The sequence below is a fragment of the Pinus tabuliformis genome, chromosome 9, assembly GCF_031772625.1.
Source record: "Pinus tabuliformis cultivar Carrire ecotype Pingquan chromosome 9, CPIR1, whole genome shotgun sequence".
Lineage (NCBI taxonomy): Eukaryota > Viridiplantae > Streptophyta > Pinopsida > Pinales > Pinaceae > Pinus > Pinus tabuliformis.
The window spans coordinates 23,764,738-23,785,260 of NC_142307.1; the positions used below are offsets into that span (position 1 = coordinate 23,764,738).

Genomic DNA, 20,523 nt, shown 5'->3' on the forward strand with positions numbered 1-20,523 from the left:
CCTAACCATCTTTTCTCAACTCATTGTCCAAATGAGAGGTACTTCCCATAAGTCTCAGATTCCATGGGTAGGATGTGTGTTGGGGCGTCGACAGGAGAAGGTGAACCACTCATTCTACTCATATGCCATAGGAGAAGGTGAACCACTCATCCTATGCATATGTCAATCGTAGGGGAAGGTGAACCACTCATCCTACATACATGTGTCCACAATTGTAGGGGAAGGTGAATCACTCACCCTACACACATGTCAACCATCATGGGGTATCACAGGGGAAGGTGAACCACTCACCCTGTATCTAGCGTACCACTAGGGGAAGGTGAACCACTTACCCTATGGTCACTCATAGCTCCAAGAAGTACCCCAAGCCCCCAAGAGCTCCTAGAGCGCAGTGTGCAACTCATACGGGACCCTCATAGGAGGGTCGTTCCATGAATTTAAGTCTCTCTTGGAAGGTTAAGAATTTGACCTTCCCCAAAGGTTTCGTGAGAATGTTTACGACCTGCTCGTTCATCCTGATGTGTTGGAGCCTTATTGCTCCCAGTTGTACCATATCCCAGATAAAGTGGTACATGATATCAATGTGCTTGGAGTGGTCATGGAACATAGGATTCTCTGATAGGCGAATCCCACTCTGGTTGTCGCTGAAGATCACAATGGTATCTAGCACATGCTCAAATAACTCACTGAAGAGCTTCCTCAACCAAACAACTTCACAACAGGCCATACTTGCAACAATGTATTCGGCCTCGATGGTGCTTAAAGCAATCGATTTCTGCTTCCTGCTCATCCAAGATATTGAAGTAGACCCCAAAGAGAAGCAACACCCTAACATGATCTTATGATCCACCACACTGCTAGCCCAGTTAGTATCTGAATATTCTTGTAGCCTCAAGTTCCTGACAATGTATCTTAGTCCATAGTGGAATGTGCCTTGGAGATATCTCAAGAGATTCTTAGCAACAATCCAATGAATGTCATGAGGCTCAACCATAGATTGGGTTAATGTGTTCACAATGAAGCATATGTCAGGACGAGAGTTTACCAAGAACATTAGGGGCCCCACAAGTTGACGATACTCGAAAGGGTTCACTAATCCGGGCCCAACAACACCTCTACACAACTTCTTGAAGTTGAGTTCCATCGGAGTAGACACAGACTTGCAATCCACCATCCCACATCTCTCAAGCAGCTTCACAATGTATTTTCCTTGAGAAAGGAAAATCTCACCCCGGTTTTTCCAGACCTCCAGCCCTAGGAAGTAGTGCATCAGTCTTAAGTCCTTCATCTCGAATTCGGAAGCCAAATCCCTCTTGCATTGATTAATGAGAGGGTCATCACTTGTCAGAAAGAGATCATCTGCATAAAGGACCAAAATGAGAGGCTTGTCTTTTTCAACCTTGAAGTATAGGTTCGGGTCAGCATTGCTCCTTGTGAATCCCAACTTTATAAGGTAACTATTAATTCTTTCATATCAAGCCCCAGGGGCTTGCTTCAAACCATAGAGGGTTTTTTTCAACATGCATACATGTGTCTTATGATCTTGAACTTCGAACCCCTCGGGTTGTTCTACATAGACTTCCTCTTTAAGTGAGCCATGCAAGAAAACAGTTTTGACATCCATTTGGTGTAGGCTCCATCCTTGCGAGGCAACAAGGGCTATGACTGAACAGATGGTGGTATATCGGTTAACTGGTGCGAAACTCTCATCATAGTCTACTCCTTCCATTTGAGAGAAGCCTCGAGCAACGAATCTGGCCTTGAAATTTTTAGCACTCCCATCAACTCCATGCTTTTGATTTTGTAAAGCCATTTTGAAGTGACCATTGACTTGTCCTTGGGTCTAGGAACTGTTAGTGAAGCGAACAAAGTTCCTTCTTAAGATTAATTACTCCAAAAGACTTGAAATATCAAATTATCCATTAATGATATAAATATTATATTAAATATGTGAATAAGAATGAATAATGATAATGAATTACAAATGAGAACGAGAGGCTTGCTTATATACCAAGCAAGTGTCTCTTCATGAAGAGTCATGTCCTATTAGACATGCCTCTTCAACCTAGTTACTAGCTTAACTAACTATTATTTATGATTATTATCTTTTACATTATATTTATATATTTTATTCGTTACATTGCCTCCTTCCTCAAAAAGCTTTGTCCTCAAAGCTTGTCGATGAAAAAAAGCTTGATCTCTTTTTCGGCTTTGAAGGTCTTTCTCTCTTGGAACAGTCATCTTCGTCGATACAAGCTGATATGATCTTCTTAGTGACAAACAAAATTGTCGCATTGAGAAGGGGTCAGACCATCCTAGATTAATCTTCTTTATAGCATTCTGATCACTAAAACTTTGTAAGGACTTGTCCTCGTAGCACTGGGTTGAGGTTACGTTACTCTTTTTTGGAACATTAGTTTGTTGTTTCGGTTCTGATTGGTTCAAATATGTAGTATGGTTGATTCGTCTATTCTCATGATTTGGATGCCGATATGGAACTTTTTTTGTTTGATTTTTCCTTACTGGGCATGTGCCAATTTTTATATTTTCTTCCGGCGAAGATGTTGTTGAGTTGGTTATGAAACATTCACTGGGGATGTTCATTGTTTGAACTGCAACATCCAAGTGTGTGTTTTCTTCAACTTGCTCGTCTTCTTCCTGAGTTGTGACATTCACTGAATCGATATTTGTTGTTTTGTCATCAACTTGAATTCCTACATTTGATGCTTCCTTCTTGATAAGCTGTTGGACCTGGCTTCCTAATGACTTCTTATCCTTCTTAAGTTTCTTAATTTGTGTCAGCAATTTTTCACTATGGTTTTTAAATCGAGAAACTTCTTCATTTTTGTCAACATTGATTTTGTCAATTTTTTTTTGCATATTTTGAAATAGCTTTTTACCTTCTTGAGACATTACTTTTGAAATATCTGAGATATCTTTTTTTAAATTGAGAAACTTCTTCATTTTTGTCAACATTGATTTTGTCAATTTTTTTTGCATATTTTGAAATAGCTTTTTACCTTCTTGAGACATTACTTTTGAAATATCTGAGATATCTTCTGGTGTTACTGAATTTGGTTTTAGTGTAAAATCTTGGAGCATTATTTTCTTCTTCTTGTAAGAAAATGTTAAAAATTTCTTCTTTGTATTTAGAATAAAGGAACCTAGAGTTTCCATCCAAGGTAACCCCAAGACAATGTCACTATCAATGTCACTATCGAAAAAACGTAAGGTTTTCACGGTGAATTTTGAGGTAAAAGTATAATCTCCAATATTTAGGTGTAAATTGCTTATGTCATATTGTTTGTCATATTCGCCAAAAGTATTCTTTTCAACAATATTTGATTCAGGAATCACCAATTGGTTAGCACATTTAGGACTAACATAATTACTTTTTTCAGCAGGACTGATAGTGATTATGATATCTCTTCCTACTAGTGTATCAACACTTTTACTAAAGGTTTTAGGAAACCTTTCATTACTAGCCTCCATTTTACTCTTTAAATATTAAATACCTTTTTAAATCACTCTTTTTTTATAATAGTTTTTTTTATATAAAACCTTTTTTTTTTCCTTCAAATTTTATATATTCTCTTAATTTGTAAAATATATTTCCACTTCTCTCTTATAAAAATCTAATATATATATATATTTCAAATATTCTCTTCTTCTTCTTCTTCTTTGCACTCTTTTAATAAATTTTTTTTATATAATAATATATTTTTTTTATATATAATTATAAATTATATATATTATATAATTTTAATTTATATATATTATAAAATTATAATTATATAAAATTTATATATACTTTTTTGAGACCCACTTTTCATTTTATATGTAACTATATAAGGCTTATATAGTATCCTTTTTTATAATTATAATAATATTTTTTTTTCGAAAATTTGGATGAGTCGTGACTAATTTGGATGAGACGTGACTCTTGGTACAGTCACAATCTTTAGATTTGAACGATTAAAATTATTTAGATCACACCTTTTTTCTCCAATGTTATCAAAATATCTTTTACTTTTAAAATACCATGGGCTATTACCATGGGTTGTTTTTAAAACCTCTTGTAAAAAGTAATATTTACGTTTCACGTAAGAGCTTTTGTGTCCTTGTTTTTTCTTTAACTTTTAAAATACCATGGGCTATTACCGTGGGTTGTTTTTAAAACCTCCCTTAAAATGTTCTCCACGTAAAAAGTAAAACGTATTCCTTTTGTTTTTTGTTTTTATTTCTTTTTCTTTTAACTTTCTAAAATACCATGGGCAATTACCATGGGTTGTAAAAAGTTTTAAATATACTTGAAAAGATTCCCGCTTATCTTTATTATGCACTTTTATCAATACTTTAAAACCCTTTTATATAATATATATATATATATATATATATATATATTTTTTTTTTTTTTTCACTTTTTTTTTTTCTTTGGAATATTATTTTCCTTTCCTCTTTTTTTATATACCCTTCTTCTTTATTTTTTATTAATTTTTTTTAAATAATGGCCAAAGACCTAAAAAATGGAGAATCTCCCAATATGTAGTGAAACACTTCAATTATGACAACAACGAAGTTGATGATAGGTTGATAGCCAAAGGCCTGGTGATCAACCAACGTGGCTCTGATACCACATGAAGCGAACAAAGTTCCTTCTTAAGATTAATTACTCCAAAAGACTTGGAATATCAAATTATCCATTAAGGATATAAATATTATATTAAATATGTGAATAAGAATGAATAATGATAATGAATTACAAATGAGAACGAGAGGCTTGCTTATATACCAAGCAAGTGTTTCTTCATGAAGAGTCATGTCCTATTAGACATGCCTCTTCAACCTAGTTACTAGCTTAACTAACTATTATTTATGATTATTATCTTTTACATTATATTTATATTATTTATATATTTTATTCGTTATAGTTAGGGCCTAAATCGACCTCAGGTTGAGAAAGGTAGGATCTAGGGTAACATCAAACTACGCTTAACCTGGTAGCTAGCCATACCAGGTCGAGAGAGGGCTCTCTCCTTATCAATCTCATAAAAGATGGCCAATGAAAGCTTGAGATGACTAATGTGATGACTGATTTTAGGCTAGGTATGTGTACATAAGTGTTTGATTGATTTTGATGATGTTTTGTTGGCTCAAATGTGAAAGGCAGATTTGGGTCTGGGGAATGAGGCTCAGTTTTGCAGAGATCTCAATGGGGCAAGGTAGGCAAGTGATTTGATACTTCAAATTGAGTGAGATGGAGAGCTTTTAACAGGTGAGGAGTTGAAAAGGGCATGAAAAACTCAGAGATCCTTTTAAAACAACTGAAAACATAAATAACTAAACAAGCCCTCGGTAGAGCACTGCACTTTCAATGTATTCTACCTTTATCCTTGTTTGATTTAGTTAAGATGAAGCAAAGAGATATAATGACATACATAAAACATATGTAAACTTACAATTACAGAAGAAAACACAATAACAAAGCAAGATGCCACATGAATCCCATGAAGTGCTGCAAACCCTGGTCTATTCCTTAGCCAAACTGCGGAAATGAATATACAATGAAGCTCCAAGCTTTCCCAAAATTCCAACCATGCTAATGACTGAAAAATTACAAGAGATAGGCAACCAACAACTCATCCTAGCCTCTAGGGGTTGAGCTCATAAGTTTAGGAGTTGTTCTAACAAAATCTAAACTGAGAACTAAAAAGTAGGCAATGGAACAACTTGCCTCTAAAAACTAGGGAACTGATTCATTCAGTTGCAAACTACCTTTTCATGGATGCTACCTCTAAGAGTGAAAATTTAGCATAATTACATCAAAATCCATCATGTCACATAAATTACATCATGAGTTTGACAATTAAAAGAGAAAAGTCAAACTGTGAAAAAACTAGGCGAAAAACAGAGTTTTTGGCAAAAAATGAGCAAAATTCCTCCAATGTGCAGCGCTGATTTCCCTATGCGTAGCACCTTTTTGCAGCTGACTTTGGAGGCCTTCCCAGTGTCCAAATTTGCTCCAAGTGGGCTTGTTGGAAAGGACTGCCTATCTACGTTCCAGCCAGTGTTTTTAAAACCGTTTTTAAAAACCGGTTACCGGTCTAACCGACCGGTTAGCAAGGCCGTCGGTCTAAACCGGCCAAAAAACCCGGTTGGAAAGGCAGTTTCTCCAATTTTTGGCCCTAACCGGTGAAAACCGACCGGTTTAGGACAGAACCGACCGGTTTAGGGCAGAACCGGCCGGTTTGTATCAAACCGGCCGGTTTAGGACGGAACCGGCCGGTTTGTATCAAACCGGCCGGTTTTAGGCATGCCCACCATAACTTGCAAAAGACTGGTTTTGCATCAGCTTAAACAGCTCATAGTACCTGTGATCTTCATCACTGTGCAAGGTATTCAAGTATATGAGAAATGGACGGAGCCCTAGCTACATGCCTACAACCAGTATGTTTGAATTGAAGAAGTTTGAAGCCCTTGAAACCTTCAAACTATAGCAATTACTGCAAATGTGCATGTCAACCTGGAAAGCATGAATTAAAGTTTCTCGACAGTGGAACTAGTGACCTTACAACTGTTGCATTTTGCCACTAGTGACTAAACTGAACTTGTTTTGCATACATGATAACGTGATACACAGAATGTGTTCTCATGGCCACACATATGAGTTCTTGTTTAAATTGGAAGGCAAGCATTCACTCATTTATTCTGATTGCATGGAAATATAACATTATCATGAATATTTGTGCTCTTATACAAAGTACACAATGAAATACAGAATGTTTTCCACTTTTCCCGTGGCTACATAGAGGGGTCCTTGTTTAAATTGTCAGGCAACCATTCACTCATTTATACTGATTGCATATAAATGTGACATTTTCATGATTATCTGTGCTCTTATACAAAGTACACAATGAAATACACAACGATGTTGTCTGTAGCTGCTGACAAACAGGGGTTTAAATGTGATCCAAAATTTTCTGGATCCTAGCACAGAAACTAGAGTGAACCACTCCTTGTTCTTCAACCCGAGTCACAAACTTTCTTGAATTTAAAATATGTTTCATCTGTTGGATGTGCTAGTAAAACAAACTGCTAGCTGTGCAACAAAGCTGTCAATAACTGGCATGGAAAATAGAATAGCTTAATCTACAGACTCATTGTTGTTTTCTAGATTTACTGCTAAATTATTTATCTTTGGGGATGGGATCTTCTGTAGACTTCCATATTTGCATCATGTGTTGCTTGAATTTTCATCAATGACACAAGGACCGACAAGAGATCTGAAGAACATTTTTCCCTATATCGGCTGCTGGGAGCATCAAACTACCTGTGGAAGATTTAAAGTTAAATTACAATAACTTTGGTATATTGATGGATGTGCCTCTGTTGACTAAGTAATGCATGATTAAATGCTCAGAGATTACCTGTAGTAGTAGTATGTGGAAAAGCCTGTTTATTAGAACGATACATCTGCCCATAAGCACTGTACATGTAATTCATAGTACTGAAGGTTGTACCAGAGTTGAAATATGCACTAATCTTTATGCTTTGATGAATGTATAACAGTAATGACATGCCTTTGAATGACACTGAGACCATAAGGAAAAGGACTTTATAACAGTGAAACAAATGTGGCTACCAGTGTTTTGTGTGTTAAAAGTCTGACTGAAGATGACTGTTTTAGAAATTGTGCTTTAGGCAGTAAATGGACTAATGCACAAATTTGTGCCATATTTGTGTATCTGTACTTGTGCCTCATTGCTTATGCATTTTGTCGATGATATGTATTGCACTCGGTGCCATTTTGATATATTCACCTTTACATGGTATATAAATGAGCAATCTTTGCATATTTTGTCTCTATTGGCTTGGAATCATGGTTTTAAATCTTAAAAATAGTTTTTTTCATTAAAAAATAATTATTTAATGTATTTTTCTAAAACCGGTTCGTTTAGACCAAACCAGTCCCGGTTAGACCGGTTCTGGTCGGTAAACCGGTTCATTAGGTGGACCGGTCCGGTCACCGGTTCCGGTTTTAAAAACATTGGTTCCAGCACAAGTGGAATTTTTGAATTTGGCCTCCATTTGCCCCTCCAAAACTGAGTTCTCCTAACACTGCTTCCTGTGTGTCCAAAAAGGGGCAGAAAGGTCATTTTTGAGGTGTTTTTGACCTTTTTGGAGGCTCAAAACCTGTCAAAATTTTTTGGCCATTTGTAAGCATGCATATTTTTCCATGACAATTCCAAAAATGCTGTTTTCCTCAAAAGGAGGTCCCCATCAAAAGCGCGTGCTAGGTGGCGTGGCGCATCGGGCAAAAACCTTGTTTTTTAAGCCAAAAATTTCAAAATTGCAAAAAGTGTCCCAAATTTCTTGAAATTTGGGCTGAGTGTCCTTCATCAAGTGCTGTGTTGGGCCAAGGAAGCCTCAGCCAAGATCTGAAGTCTATCTTGCTCTTTTCGCTTCCTTGATGCCTTCTTCAACTTGGCCTTCAAGTTCCTGATTCTTGCCTTCCACACTTTGTTTCTTGCCAAGTAATGATGGGCCATGTGCCTCAACATATTTTTCTCTCAGTTGGCCTTCTCTAGCATCTTTTCCAAGTGGATATTTTCCCTCTCAAGCCAAGATTCACGATCAGCATTGATTTCTTGTTCAAGTGTTGTGAGCTTGACTTTCCTCCTTTTGGCAGCTTGCTAGTTTTCTCGTATGTTTTGTAGCTCCATGATAGTTTGTTGATCCTCTAGTTGTTTGTTTCTTTGCTCTAGATATTTGATTATCCACTTGGCTCTTTCTAGGTTGAGAGACAAATGCTGTATGTCATCTTGATGCTCCTGAATGATCTCTCTAAGCTTTGAGCTTTGTGAGCCCAAATCGGTGTCATCATCCTAAATAAGAATGAAATCCGTCTCTTGCCCTCCTGAAGGCCCCTCATCATGTAATGGCCACTTGCCCTTGTCTTGTACCTACTCTGCTGATGGAGGAAACGAGACCCCTTCCACCCCGGGTGGAGATAATACTCGTTTTGCCGCTGCAAACAACCTTCTAGTGCCCTTTTGATAAGTGACAAACACTGGCACACTAGTGGTTTGTGTCTCATGAATCTCCTGCTGATGTGAAGGTCCTCCTGTCTCATGAAAAACTGCTGGGGGTACTTGAGGACCTGTGAAGACCTCATGTGAGATGAAATCCTCCCATGAGATGTTCTGTAAACCAAGCTGATGCATGACCACAATTTTGATTAGTGCGAAATGATATATATTGTTTAACTGCTGCTGAGGAGGCTTTCTATGCATTAGGGTGGTCATCTTCTCAATGTTTCGACAAATAAAATAGGGGAGATTCATCATTCTCATCCTAGTGAAGTGCATCAACAATTTGATACGATAAGCATACAGGCGAGAAAACCGGCCTTTACAGCTGAAATATTTAATTATGAGTTTCATCAAGGGAGCATATGTGTCCTTCAGATATCTGAAGGGAAAAACTCTGCTGAGATGCCTCTGATAACCAGCCTTGATGTAAGGCTCATATTGCTTTCTATCAATCTGCTGCCTTTTATTCCACTGCTCACCAACATTTGGAATGCTAATTGCTAGAGAAATAGCCTCAGGTGTTAAGGTGAATGTGACACCTGCTAGAGTGACTTGGCCATTATGAAGAAGGAGCACAAACAACCTAGCCAACTCATGATGGTATTAGACTCTCTCTACCATCTCATAGAACTGATAACAAGATTGGTGTTGAAAACATGTGACAGTAAGAGGACAGGCCTGCAACTCGGCAAGTGAAGTAGGCTCCTCTTGTGTATGTTTACCACTCTTGTGAGGTCTCCTTGGTGCATGCATTTCTCTAGAAGAATCACTAAGTGTCTCCTCATCTCGGTCATAGGAAGGATCAGACTCCATGTTTGAGTTTTCTTAGATGAGTATGAAGAGATTTATGGTGTCTTTAGGTTTTTGCTGTCAAGGATGAGAATGTATGAGGGACTGTGGAGGGAAAGTGTATGAGGGTTTTTGGGAATGTTGTTGACAAGTTTTTTTGGGAATAGGGGGTTTAGGGAATAGTATTTAGGTTCTTGGGACAACAATTAGTGTTCGGGGATCTTTAACTAGGGTTTGGGATAGTGGGAGTTAGGGATAGTAAATTTAAGGATATGGGGATTAGGGAATGGGTTGATGAAACTGGAAAATGAATGAGGGAATCAAAGAGTGAGGGAGTGATAGAGTAGAATTGGCAGCAAAAACACAAATTGTAAAACCTATGCAACTCTTTTTTGGCAAAAATGGTAAGGAGGTAGGGTTTCAAATTTTTCTCATTAAATCACCATAAACTTTAAGAGAAACTCATTCACTAGCAGTGGGAAAATGCTTGACTTGAACACCTGAGGATTGAGCGAATTTTGAAATTTGGGAGTTTGTAGGTGAAATCCGGCTTGAAGCCCTGTGCGCTGCGCCACAAACCTAGTGCGCTGCGCCACTTCAATGCGCTGTGCCAATGTAAGTTTAACATTGCAGAGGGCGGTCCAATGCGCTACGCCCACGACCCAATGCGCCGCACCCTTGAAACTTGCCTAAGTTGCTGCGATTTTGCTCTTCTTCTCCAACACGACCTTTCTCTTGTTCCCTCTTTCTCCTTTAGATGCAAATGAACTTTTTTAAACATGAGAAATGGTTTATATACAAAAGATTTTAATTTTTCACTTGTCAAAAACCCACTTTGTAATGTTTGCATTTGACTTGCTTTTCAAACTCTGTTTTGGGTAGTTTGCTTTATTTTTGCTTTTGATGAACTGAATGCTTTGGTTTTTTGTTTGCCTTGCAGGTGGTGGAGTTGCTGAAGCTTGCAAGGTGACCAGGGTTGCCACTGAAGTTATTACATATGAAAAAACTAAAATTACATCAAATTTATACATAAAAACGTAAAATACTTTGTTTTTCCTCAAAAAAATCAATCACTGAGTGAGTGATTATGGAAACTATTGTTGCTGAAACTTTATTTGACCTCCTCATGCGCTTGCTAACCGTTATTGAGCTTTTTGAAGACCTTATTGACGAAACCCTAGACCTAATGGGACCTAAAACCCTAAAAATGACTTTTACAGATTTAAAGACAAAAATTGACTGCAGATGATCTAGATGAATGAAAATGGGCCAGCACATGAGGGAAAATGTATAATAAGCCACTATCGTCAGATGATCCATGACCCTAATGGAATGTAGTTGATCGGGTGAGACACTGAACATGCAATGGAACAAGAGAATTTGATCACTAACGGAGGGATGAAGATACTGACACTAACAGGAACCACATCCCAGACATCATTCTTCATGATCGACTCATACTCTTCGTTCGTCGCATCCTTCCAAATTTGGTGTTTCACAGCTTCTTTGAATGTACAAGGATCAAATTGTACAATGGCACTCATGGCAGCTAAGTACCCTTGGTACTTGTGGCTGTTCGACTTCTTGCTTTCACGAAAATTTCCCCTCGGTGCAATATGTTTCTCAGCATCTTCAAGAGTATTTTTGAGCCACAAAGGTCTTTTTCTTGAAGTAGAGGGCTCACTAGGAGGTGGATCAATGGGGTCCATTGGACCTTCAACATCGGGCATCGGGTCATCAGTCGGAGGTTCGTCTTGCTTTCCTGCATCATCATCATTGTCCTTCCTAGGGATAGGAAGATCTTGAACTTTCCCAAGAGTGGAATCTTCATCGAAAGTGACATTATGACTTATTTCCACTTCCCTTTGACCAAGCACATATATTCTATATGCCTTCGAAGTTTCACTGTAGCCCACAAACGTTCCTTTCTTCCTAGATGCATCTAGATTGTTTCTTTTCTCTTTCGGCACATGAAAATATACGGGACAACCAAAAATTCTAAAATGAGAAACATCAGGTATCTTACCGGTGAATACTTCTTCGGGTGTCTTGAAGTCCAATGCTTGATGTGGGCATCTGTTTTGAACATACATAACGGTGTGTTGGAAACACTGAGAGGGGGGTGAATCAGTATTTCTTTTTAATTGTTACTTTTACCAGTTAGATAATTTATATTTAGAACACAAAATGAACAATAAGAATAAATGCTTTTATTAATTTTTTTCACAATAAATCAAATACAACGTATATAGGGCTCCAACCCTAGATGAAGACACCGATTTTCAATCTCCCAGGCTCCAACCTGTTGCCAATCACCAACTTGGACTTTTGTGAGGCTCTGACCTCTAGGGAATCGACCCTATCTTCTCAAGGCATTGACCTTGCGTTTAGAGGCTCCAACCCCTAGGGCACCAACCCTTCTCTGATACAGACTCTGATCTGGTTTCTTGAGGACTTTGATCCTCTAGGGCTCCAACCCTACCTTCCAAGGCACCGACCTTGTATTTTCGAGGCTCCAACCTCTTGGGCTCCAACCCTTGCTTTACTTCATCAAGATGTGTTTAGTTGTAGTTCACGGCTCCCAATGTCTTCTTCACTGAGCCCTGTCAATCTTCAACTATGTCTTCACTTACTCTCCATGTCACGTCATCAATGACAACCTTGTTCTCCACATGAAGGTGTCACCACTGCTCTTCATCATACCCAAACAAACTTCTTCAAGGTCACCTCATGAGGTCTTCAATCATGCAACAAGGTCTTCACTAATGCCTCCAAGTCAGCTTCCAGATATCTTCACAAGGTCTTCAATATGTTCCCCAAGAACTGAAGGCTTCTCTAAGTTGTGCTTGAAATCTTCAAGAATGCTAACAAAAGTCCAAGAGATAGACTCCAAGGATGTCTTTCACAAATTTTCAACAACGATGGCTTCAGATTAAGGAAAGTCCCACAAATGTCTTCAAGGTATCTTTCAAGATGTGATGTTAATGTTGCTTTAACAAGACTTCTTAAATGTACTTCAAAGTATCACAAAGGCTGCTCAATAAATTGTCCAATAATTTCCAAAAACAATGATGAACAAGTTATGTCACAACCTTGCAGCTTGCTGATCTTCAATGAACTTCCCCAACATAGAAATTCAGCCCAAACATTGTCCACAATAGGTCCTTTATAGTCTGCTCCAACAAGAGATCAAAAATGTCTTGAACAATGTTTCACAACTTCAAAGGTGGTCTTCAAGGAGGTGATAACAGATCCCTGTCTTGCTTGTTGTTCGGTTTGCGGCCTACTTTCCTTCTTTGCCTGGACTGTGGCTACTATGCAAGAGATAACCCTCTCCTAAACATCACAAAAATCTTCTTTGTTTCTGCTCAGAACTGTGGCTGCTTTCCTTGCTCAGAAATCAGATTACAGAGGGAGAAAAACGTCCTGAAGACAACAACTGTCCTCCTGTACTAATGGGGCCTTCTTAAAGGTGTAAACTTGCCCTTAAAAATAGACCCAATCACAGAAATATGCCCAAACAATATTTTATAATGTGCTCCTCGGCCTCCTGTAATTTCTGTACCTTTTCTCTGTTTTTTCACTGAAATTACTTGAGGAAAACAGAGGTCCGAGCCTCTCTTTATATACCCTTTCTGTCCTTGAAATGAACAGTCACATCCTCTGTTTGGAGGCCGACTTGTGTAGGCTGCTCAGGTCGGCTCCATGTCCAGATTTAATAAATTAACTTAAAAAATTCATAACTTTCAAATCGCTTGGAGTTTCGGGTTGTGTAATAGCTCATTGGAAAGGCAATATTATGCTCTAAAAGATGGTCTAGGTCTCATAATGAGATTCTGCCTATAAGGAGGTGAAAATTATTTTTTTAATGTGATTAGTCGTTATTTAGTGCATAAATGATTAGAACAGTATGGGCTTCTTCTTTGTCACCAAGTGTTTTTACGTGAGGTCTCCACTTGTTATGTCCTTAATCATCATGTCATCAAGTGATCTCTAATTCCTTCATTTTCATGTCATCAAATGTAATGTCACAATATATGTCATCATGATAGTGCAATGATCCATTATAAACAATAGGCATCTAGGGCAAGACTTCTTCTTAGTGGCTTGACATCTTCTTTCATGGTATCCTTGTCAAACAAGAGTGTTGACTATCATTAGCCATCTCAGGAATATTGACATCTTGGTCAATGCCATATTGACATCAATGACAACTTAGATTAACACAGTGTTGGCAGCTTCTCCCCGTAAGAACTTTGGTAGGCCTTGGTCATGAAGCATGGCATGGGTGGCTTCTATGATAGTTCGATTCTTCCTTTCGGCAACACCATTTTGTTTAGGAGTATATGTATTAGTGGTTTCCTTGTTAATCCCAGTTTCTCTACGATAATCAATGAATTCATTTGACTCATATTCGGTCCCATTATCGGTCCTCAATATTTGATCTTCTTCCTTGTTTGATTCTCGACAAAGGCTTTGAAAAAGTGGAACCATTTGAACACTTCGTCCTTCTTTAAGAAATAGATCCATGTTTTGCGAGAGAAGTCATCTACAAAAATTGCATAGTACAAATATCCACCCAAAAATGTCATGGGAAACATACCTGATAGATACGAATGGACCAATTGAAGAATATCGGTAGTTTGCCTTTGACTTGAGGGGAATGGTCCCCTTGTATGTTTTCCAGTTGTGCAACCCTGACACACACCTTCATGATCTAAGTTGAATTCGGGCATGCCTGTGACCATCTTCCTTACATTAGGTAAGGCTTTGTAATGAAGGTGAGCAAATCTTTGGTGCCATAATTTGGATTGAAGAGAAGTATCGCAAGTCATTTCTCCCAACAGACTTCCTCCAACTTGATAAAGACCTTTGACCCTGAATCCAAGAGTGAATACATCTCTCAGGTGCCTTTACCAAACACGAACCTTCCCATCAATGATTGTCACCTTGAAACCTTTATCTTCCATCGCAGAAATAGAGACCGGGTTCTTTTTTAGATCGGGTACATGCAACACTTCTTGTAAATGAAGGGGTTGACCTTGATTTAAGTGAAGAGTAACAGTCCTAATTCCTTTCATGGGATAAGTGGCATTATCCCCAAATAGAGTCTCCATATTCGTCTTCTTTTCAATCAAGTTTGAGAGAGTCTCTTTGTACCCATTGAAGTGCCTTGAGGCACCATTATCAATCAACCAATGATCTAATGTATCTGAAGGAGAGGTAGTGGTGAGGGTAGAAATAAGCTAAAATTCTTTTTGCTTGTCACCAACATTAACTTCTTCATAGCTGGAGTTTCTCGACTTCTTGGGAGGACGACCATTTCCATTTTGAGTAGCGGGAGCATCCCTCTTTCTTTTGTTGTTGAACTTGTTGATCCTTTGATTGCCATTGCCCTTGTAGTTGTTGTTATGATTGTCATCATCTTTTGGAGTATCCTTCTTGTGAGGACACTCTCTAGCGAAGTGGCCAAACTTGTTGCAATTGAAGCATCTTCCTTGTATTCCTTCTTTGAATCTTGACTTGAACCCTTGACCTTGTCTTCTTGTACCTACATTGTTCTACCTCTTAGTATGAGAGGAGAAGGCAGTAGGATTGTTTCCATTTTGAGGGCTTGTCTCTTTCCATCATCCTTATTTCTTCTTGAATGCATCTAGCCAATAATTGATCAAATCCTAGAATCTTGTTATTGTTGAGGATGGTGGTGTTAAACACCTCCCATTCTCTTGTAAGGCCTCCAAGAGCAATAAGAGTGAGCTCCTTGTCACCAATGACTTCTCCAATAAATAGGAGATCATTCTTGATCTCTGTAATTCTCATGAAGTAGGATGGAATGGATTCTCCTCTATCCATCTTGATGTCTTTCAACTTGTTCTTGAGAAAGAGAACTCGATTTGCATTATTTACTTTGAACATTCCAACTAGCTTGTCATCTCCTTAGATGTTTCCAAATCAGAAATATAGGCACCAAAGGCTTGTGAATAGAATCAAAAATAATATCTTAGCTTTAACCTCACCTTTCTTGTACTTTGTTTGTGTTGCTACGGATGCATTTGAAGGAGGCTCCACTACTCTTCCTTTGACATAGTCCATGGCATCATTTTCTTCCAAAGTCAAATCTAGAGACATCTTCCATGCATGATAGTCGGATTTGTCCTTAAGATTGTCCTTGGATTTGAAGTAAGATGTAGTCGTCATTAGGACTAGTTCCAAGTTCCTGTCGAACAACTTCCCTTAGTGATTGCTTTTCCTCACTCATGCTTGGGCTTTGTCTTCACCTAAGCTCTAAAACCATGCTAAATTTAGATAACAATGGTATGTTCTATGCTTTACCGCAATTTACTTCATTGTTCCTTTAGCCGCCCAATGACAATTTTCAATTATTATATCCAGTAGCAATCTCATTAACTTAATCACATTGATAGTAAATGTAGATAGAACATAAAAACATGTGCAAAAGACAAGCCCAGACAAGAGGACACAAGATTTGGCAGATGCTAAGGAAAAACCCCAATGTGTGGAAAACCCTTCGATCAAATCTTCTTATTATTATTCAATAGTTCAGCAGAGAGAGAGAGTACATGGATCAAATTCACTTTGCTCAATACATAGTCAAAACAGCCTTGTCAAAATCAGCAGTCAACACCAGTCAACTGCCTCTTTAACTAGAAAGTCAACGCTGGTCGAATCAGCACCAAAATGTCCTCCAAGTAGCTCAGTCAATAGTACAATTCGGCCTTCAAGGAGAGTCAAAGTCAGTGCAAAACAGTTCGGTCAAACCTAGTCAAAGGAGAGAGAAACACTGCTGTAATTTTCTGCGGTCAAATCTGACGTCAATGCAAAAGTTAATGCTGGGCAGTTGTCAAACCTAGTCAAAGGAGAGAGAAACACTGCTGTAATTTTCTGCGGTCAAATCTGAAGTCAATGCAAAAGTTAATGCTGGTCAAACTGCCCAAAACTTCTCGATTTCTATGCCCAGCAACTTGGCCTAGGAAAATCAAAATTCTGCCCTGAAAACCGAAGTCAAAGAAGGTGAAATGAGCCCTGGTCAATGTGGTCAACGCTGGTCCGTTTCTCTGAAATTCGGCCTGCACTTAACCCTGAAATTTTCGGTCTTTTGCCACATGCGAAGAAGAGAGAGAGGCTGCCCAAGTTGTACGTACTACGAACCAATGAAGAGAAGAGAGAGAGATGAAATGATGTGATGAGTGATGTCCAAATGAGGAGAGAGGTCACTCCTATTTATACAATTTGTTGAGGGCGTGGAGGCACATCCATTGGGCTTCTTGAGCCTACATTTGATTGAGGCCGACATTGACAATTCATGCATGAAAGAGAATAAATTCAAAATTCTAGTTCTGCTTGTCAGAATGAGATGATCTTTACATCAAAATTGGACCTTTCGAAAAGAGGAATCTAATGCAATAATCATCTTCATCATATGAGCTATCCTAAGATGGAATTTAGCACTAGTTGCCAATTTTAACATGTAGGGCCACCCTTTCTCAATTTAGCTTGAGGAATTTAGACCCTCTTTAGTGGTTAAAACAGTGACCTTGCAGTCGCTAGAGCCAGTCTCTGCACATCGGAGGCATTAGGTGGTTGGAACACAGGGGGAGGTATCGTTAATCAAGCCTTTGCTTGCTTCCCGTTGGCTTCCATCCCACAACCTACTCTAGACACTGGTTCCAAAACGATTAAGAGGGAGGTTATACTTAGAAGAGGCATTTAACCTAAAATCAACCAAGATTATGCATTTCACCTAGCTTGTAGTATTTGCACTTCATATAGGATAGTCATTCATCCAAGCAACGATTGTTCATCCAGTTACTTGGTCTCTAATTAATAATAAGCAAGAAGTTGACTCCATAAGGCACTGGTCTTACATTTGAATTTAATCTAATCCTTAAGTCTTGCTAAAATTGACCAAGTAGCTAGGTCATTCAATTGTGTCTCTCGGACTGGTTGGTTGCCAACTTGTCTTTCACCTTCACTTTTCCATATCGACTACCCCCCATAGCCTGCTGTTGGGAGACAACTAGAATGGAGAGGTCGAGGATCAGAGTGACAGCCCCCAACCTGAGTCGTTGTCGCGGTGCCTGTACAATTTGAGTGACAACAAGGCCTATAACACAAAGGAGTTAGGAGATGGGATGGTGCATAATGGACAAGGTTTGAAGCTTTCGTCAAGATGGGTAAGCAACAATTTTCAGAATATAATGTTAAATTTTTTTTTTCTTACAAACTTCAATATTTTGAACAGTCAAGGTTTTAAAGATGTATGACAGTTGTAACAGCCTTTAGAAGTTTATGTGCATGGGAATAGGTGCAATAGATAGGGCTAGGGTATCATTTTTAGGATTAGGGCTATATCAAGGGTTCTTTTGCTAAGACTTTTTCATGCACCAAGAGTTTGCATAGAGGGTTAGGGTATCATGAGCATCTTGGACAAGGCTAGGGTTTCTTCGTCATAGGGTTTATAAGAACTAGGTCAAAGGTTCCTAGGGTTGTATCAACAAGAGCAAGGGTATAGGGCTAGAGCAAGGGTTCTTTCATATTGACATCGATATTGACATCAATGACAACCTTATCCAACATATACTGGGTTGCACAACAGCCAGAGAGGTTGTGGGGTTGATTCAGTAGTTTTTGGAGGGCCGTGCAGGCCGTACATGTGCCCAGTTAGTTTCAGAAATATTGCTGTAGGTTGTATCTTTTTTCTGTGGGCTGTTTTCCCAGTAGGGGAGCCCTTTGTAAGCTTTGATATTATTTTATTGAGAAGCTTATTTGAAGGGCAGAAATATCCTCTGGGCTGTTGTGAAAATTTGTTTCATTTGCTTCCATGACAATTTTATTTTGCCAGTTAAAAATCCTTGTGAGTGCATTTTATTCAGTAAGCCAAGTTTAAAAATCTTTTTTAGCAAGGAAATTACTAGGAAGTAATTTGCCAATTCACTGGGGTTAGAAAAATTTAACGATTGGCTGGTTCCTGCATTGAATTTTAGTTTCCCCTTGACCTTCTGTTATTGAGCGTCGTACTTTTCTTAGTGCACTAAAATGCTTGTCTTCATTTCTGATTGTTTTAGTCTTGTAAGGGCTCAAGTAGCATTCTACTTTAAAGATTAGAAAGTACCGCTTCAGTTTTTCTGTTATTAATTTGGATGGGATCTTCTTTCTATTTTCATTCTTGTTCTTTATATAATCTTTAAGAACAAATTCTATAGAACTGAAATATTCTGTTTGATATGCTATGTGATTGAGGCTATTTAAGATGAAACAAGTAATGGCATTAGAAGCATGACAACTTCTCATAGATGCTTTAAAATTCATACGTTTAGTGCTAATTTTTTGCAGGAAAAACAAGGGAAGGCTTTCCACTACAAATGGGTGAGATTCAAGGACAAGTCATAGCTGCTGACATTAATGATGATGGGAAAATTGAAATGGTCACAACTGATACACGAGGCAATGTGGCTGCATGGACTACTCAAGGAAAAGAAATTTGGGAACAACATTTAAAGAGTCTTATTGCGCAGGTAGTCTTCTTGTTTAGTTTTACTCGTAGTGAGTTTATTTTTGGTGAAATGCTATTTATAGCTGTATACATCATTTAATATGGAATAAAGCTAAAATGGATCTATTATAGCTCAGCCTTTAACGTGCCCAACACAAGTACATAAAAGAAAGAGATGGTTATGTTGTTTGGTTTCTCACATCATGCATTGTCTACATAGTGGATATACTTGATGTTTTGTGAAAGCTATATTGCCATGTTGCAACCTCCTATTGGAAACCCTTTGCAAGTGTTAGTGTCAATACCCCATCAAACAGGTTAGGAGCTTGACATGATTGCAACTCCACCATATCAGCATGCATACATTACTTACCATATTTAATGCATTTGAGCCCATTATCACGATAGATAACAATACCCCTCTCCTTTATTCTATCTCATTGTTTTGGAATATCATTGTTATTTTAATTCAGGTTCATATTTGCAATAGCGGTGTACCTATTCGCATCTGGGGCACTACAGGTCATGTCAGAGTTGGTTTGGGATTCTGTATGGCAGGAAATGGTCTGTGTTGTCGAGGTCACTACATTTCTCTGGAGAGTCATATTGAGGCAAAGTTATTAGAACCATAATCAGTCGAGGCTGAGATTCATATAGAATAGGAATCAACCACTCTGTGAAACAGTGTGAGAACTAGTCTACTAAAAAATACATAATATGGAAAATTTAGGAAAACAATTATATATCCAAGTACAGTAATGTAAATTGAAAGCATTAGATACTTAATATGTAACGTTTCTTCAATTTAAGATTTGGGAGGGAGGGGAGAATGGTTCCTAATGGGAATAATAGAACTTGCTAGATTTATATAAAACACCACTCCATGTAATGTTGATGCATATTGATATAATACCTACCTCTTTTTTCATCTTGTTTGTCTCTTTAAATATTTTCCTTCTTGTATTTTAACATAGTATCAAAAAGCCATTGTGATTGACGCGTTGTGCAATTCTAGAGAATTGTGCCAAGACAGATTTTGGCACAAACCTTGTGAGAGAGATAATGTTTGATTGATTAAAAATGGAAGCAAATCAAATACAAGGAAAGTGAAATTGTTGAAGGCAATCC

At 38.2% G+C, this 20,523-nt stretch overlaps 1 protein-coding gene across 1 annotated transcript in view; it reads left to right on the forward strand.

Annotated features, from left to right (window-relative positions):
- Nucleotides 1–20,523, forward strand: part of DEX1 (defective in exine formation protein (DEX1)) — a 320,259-nt gene that overhangs the window by 225,099 nt on the left and 74,637 nt on the right. The window contains exon 10 of the mRNA XM_089441661.1: nucleotides 19,236–19,417. Within this exon, the coding sequence (XP_089297787.1) occupies nucleotides 19,236–19,417 (182 nt within the window). The remainder of the gene's footprint in view (nucleotides 1–19,235; nucleotides 19,418–20,523) is intronic.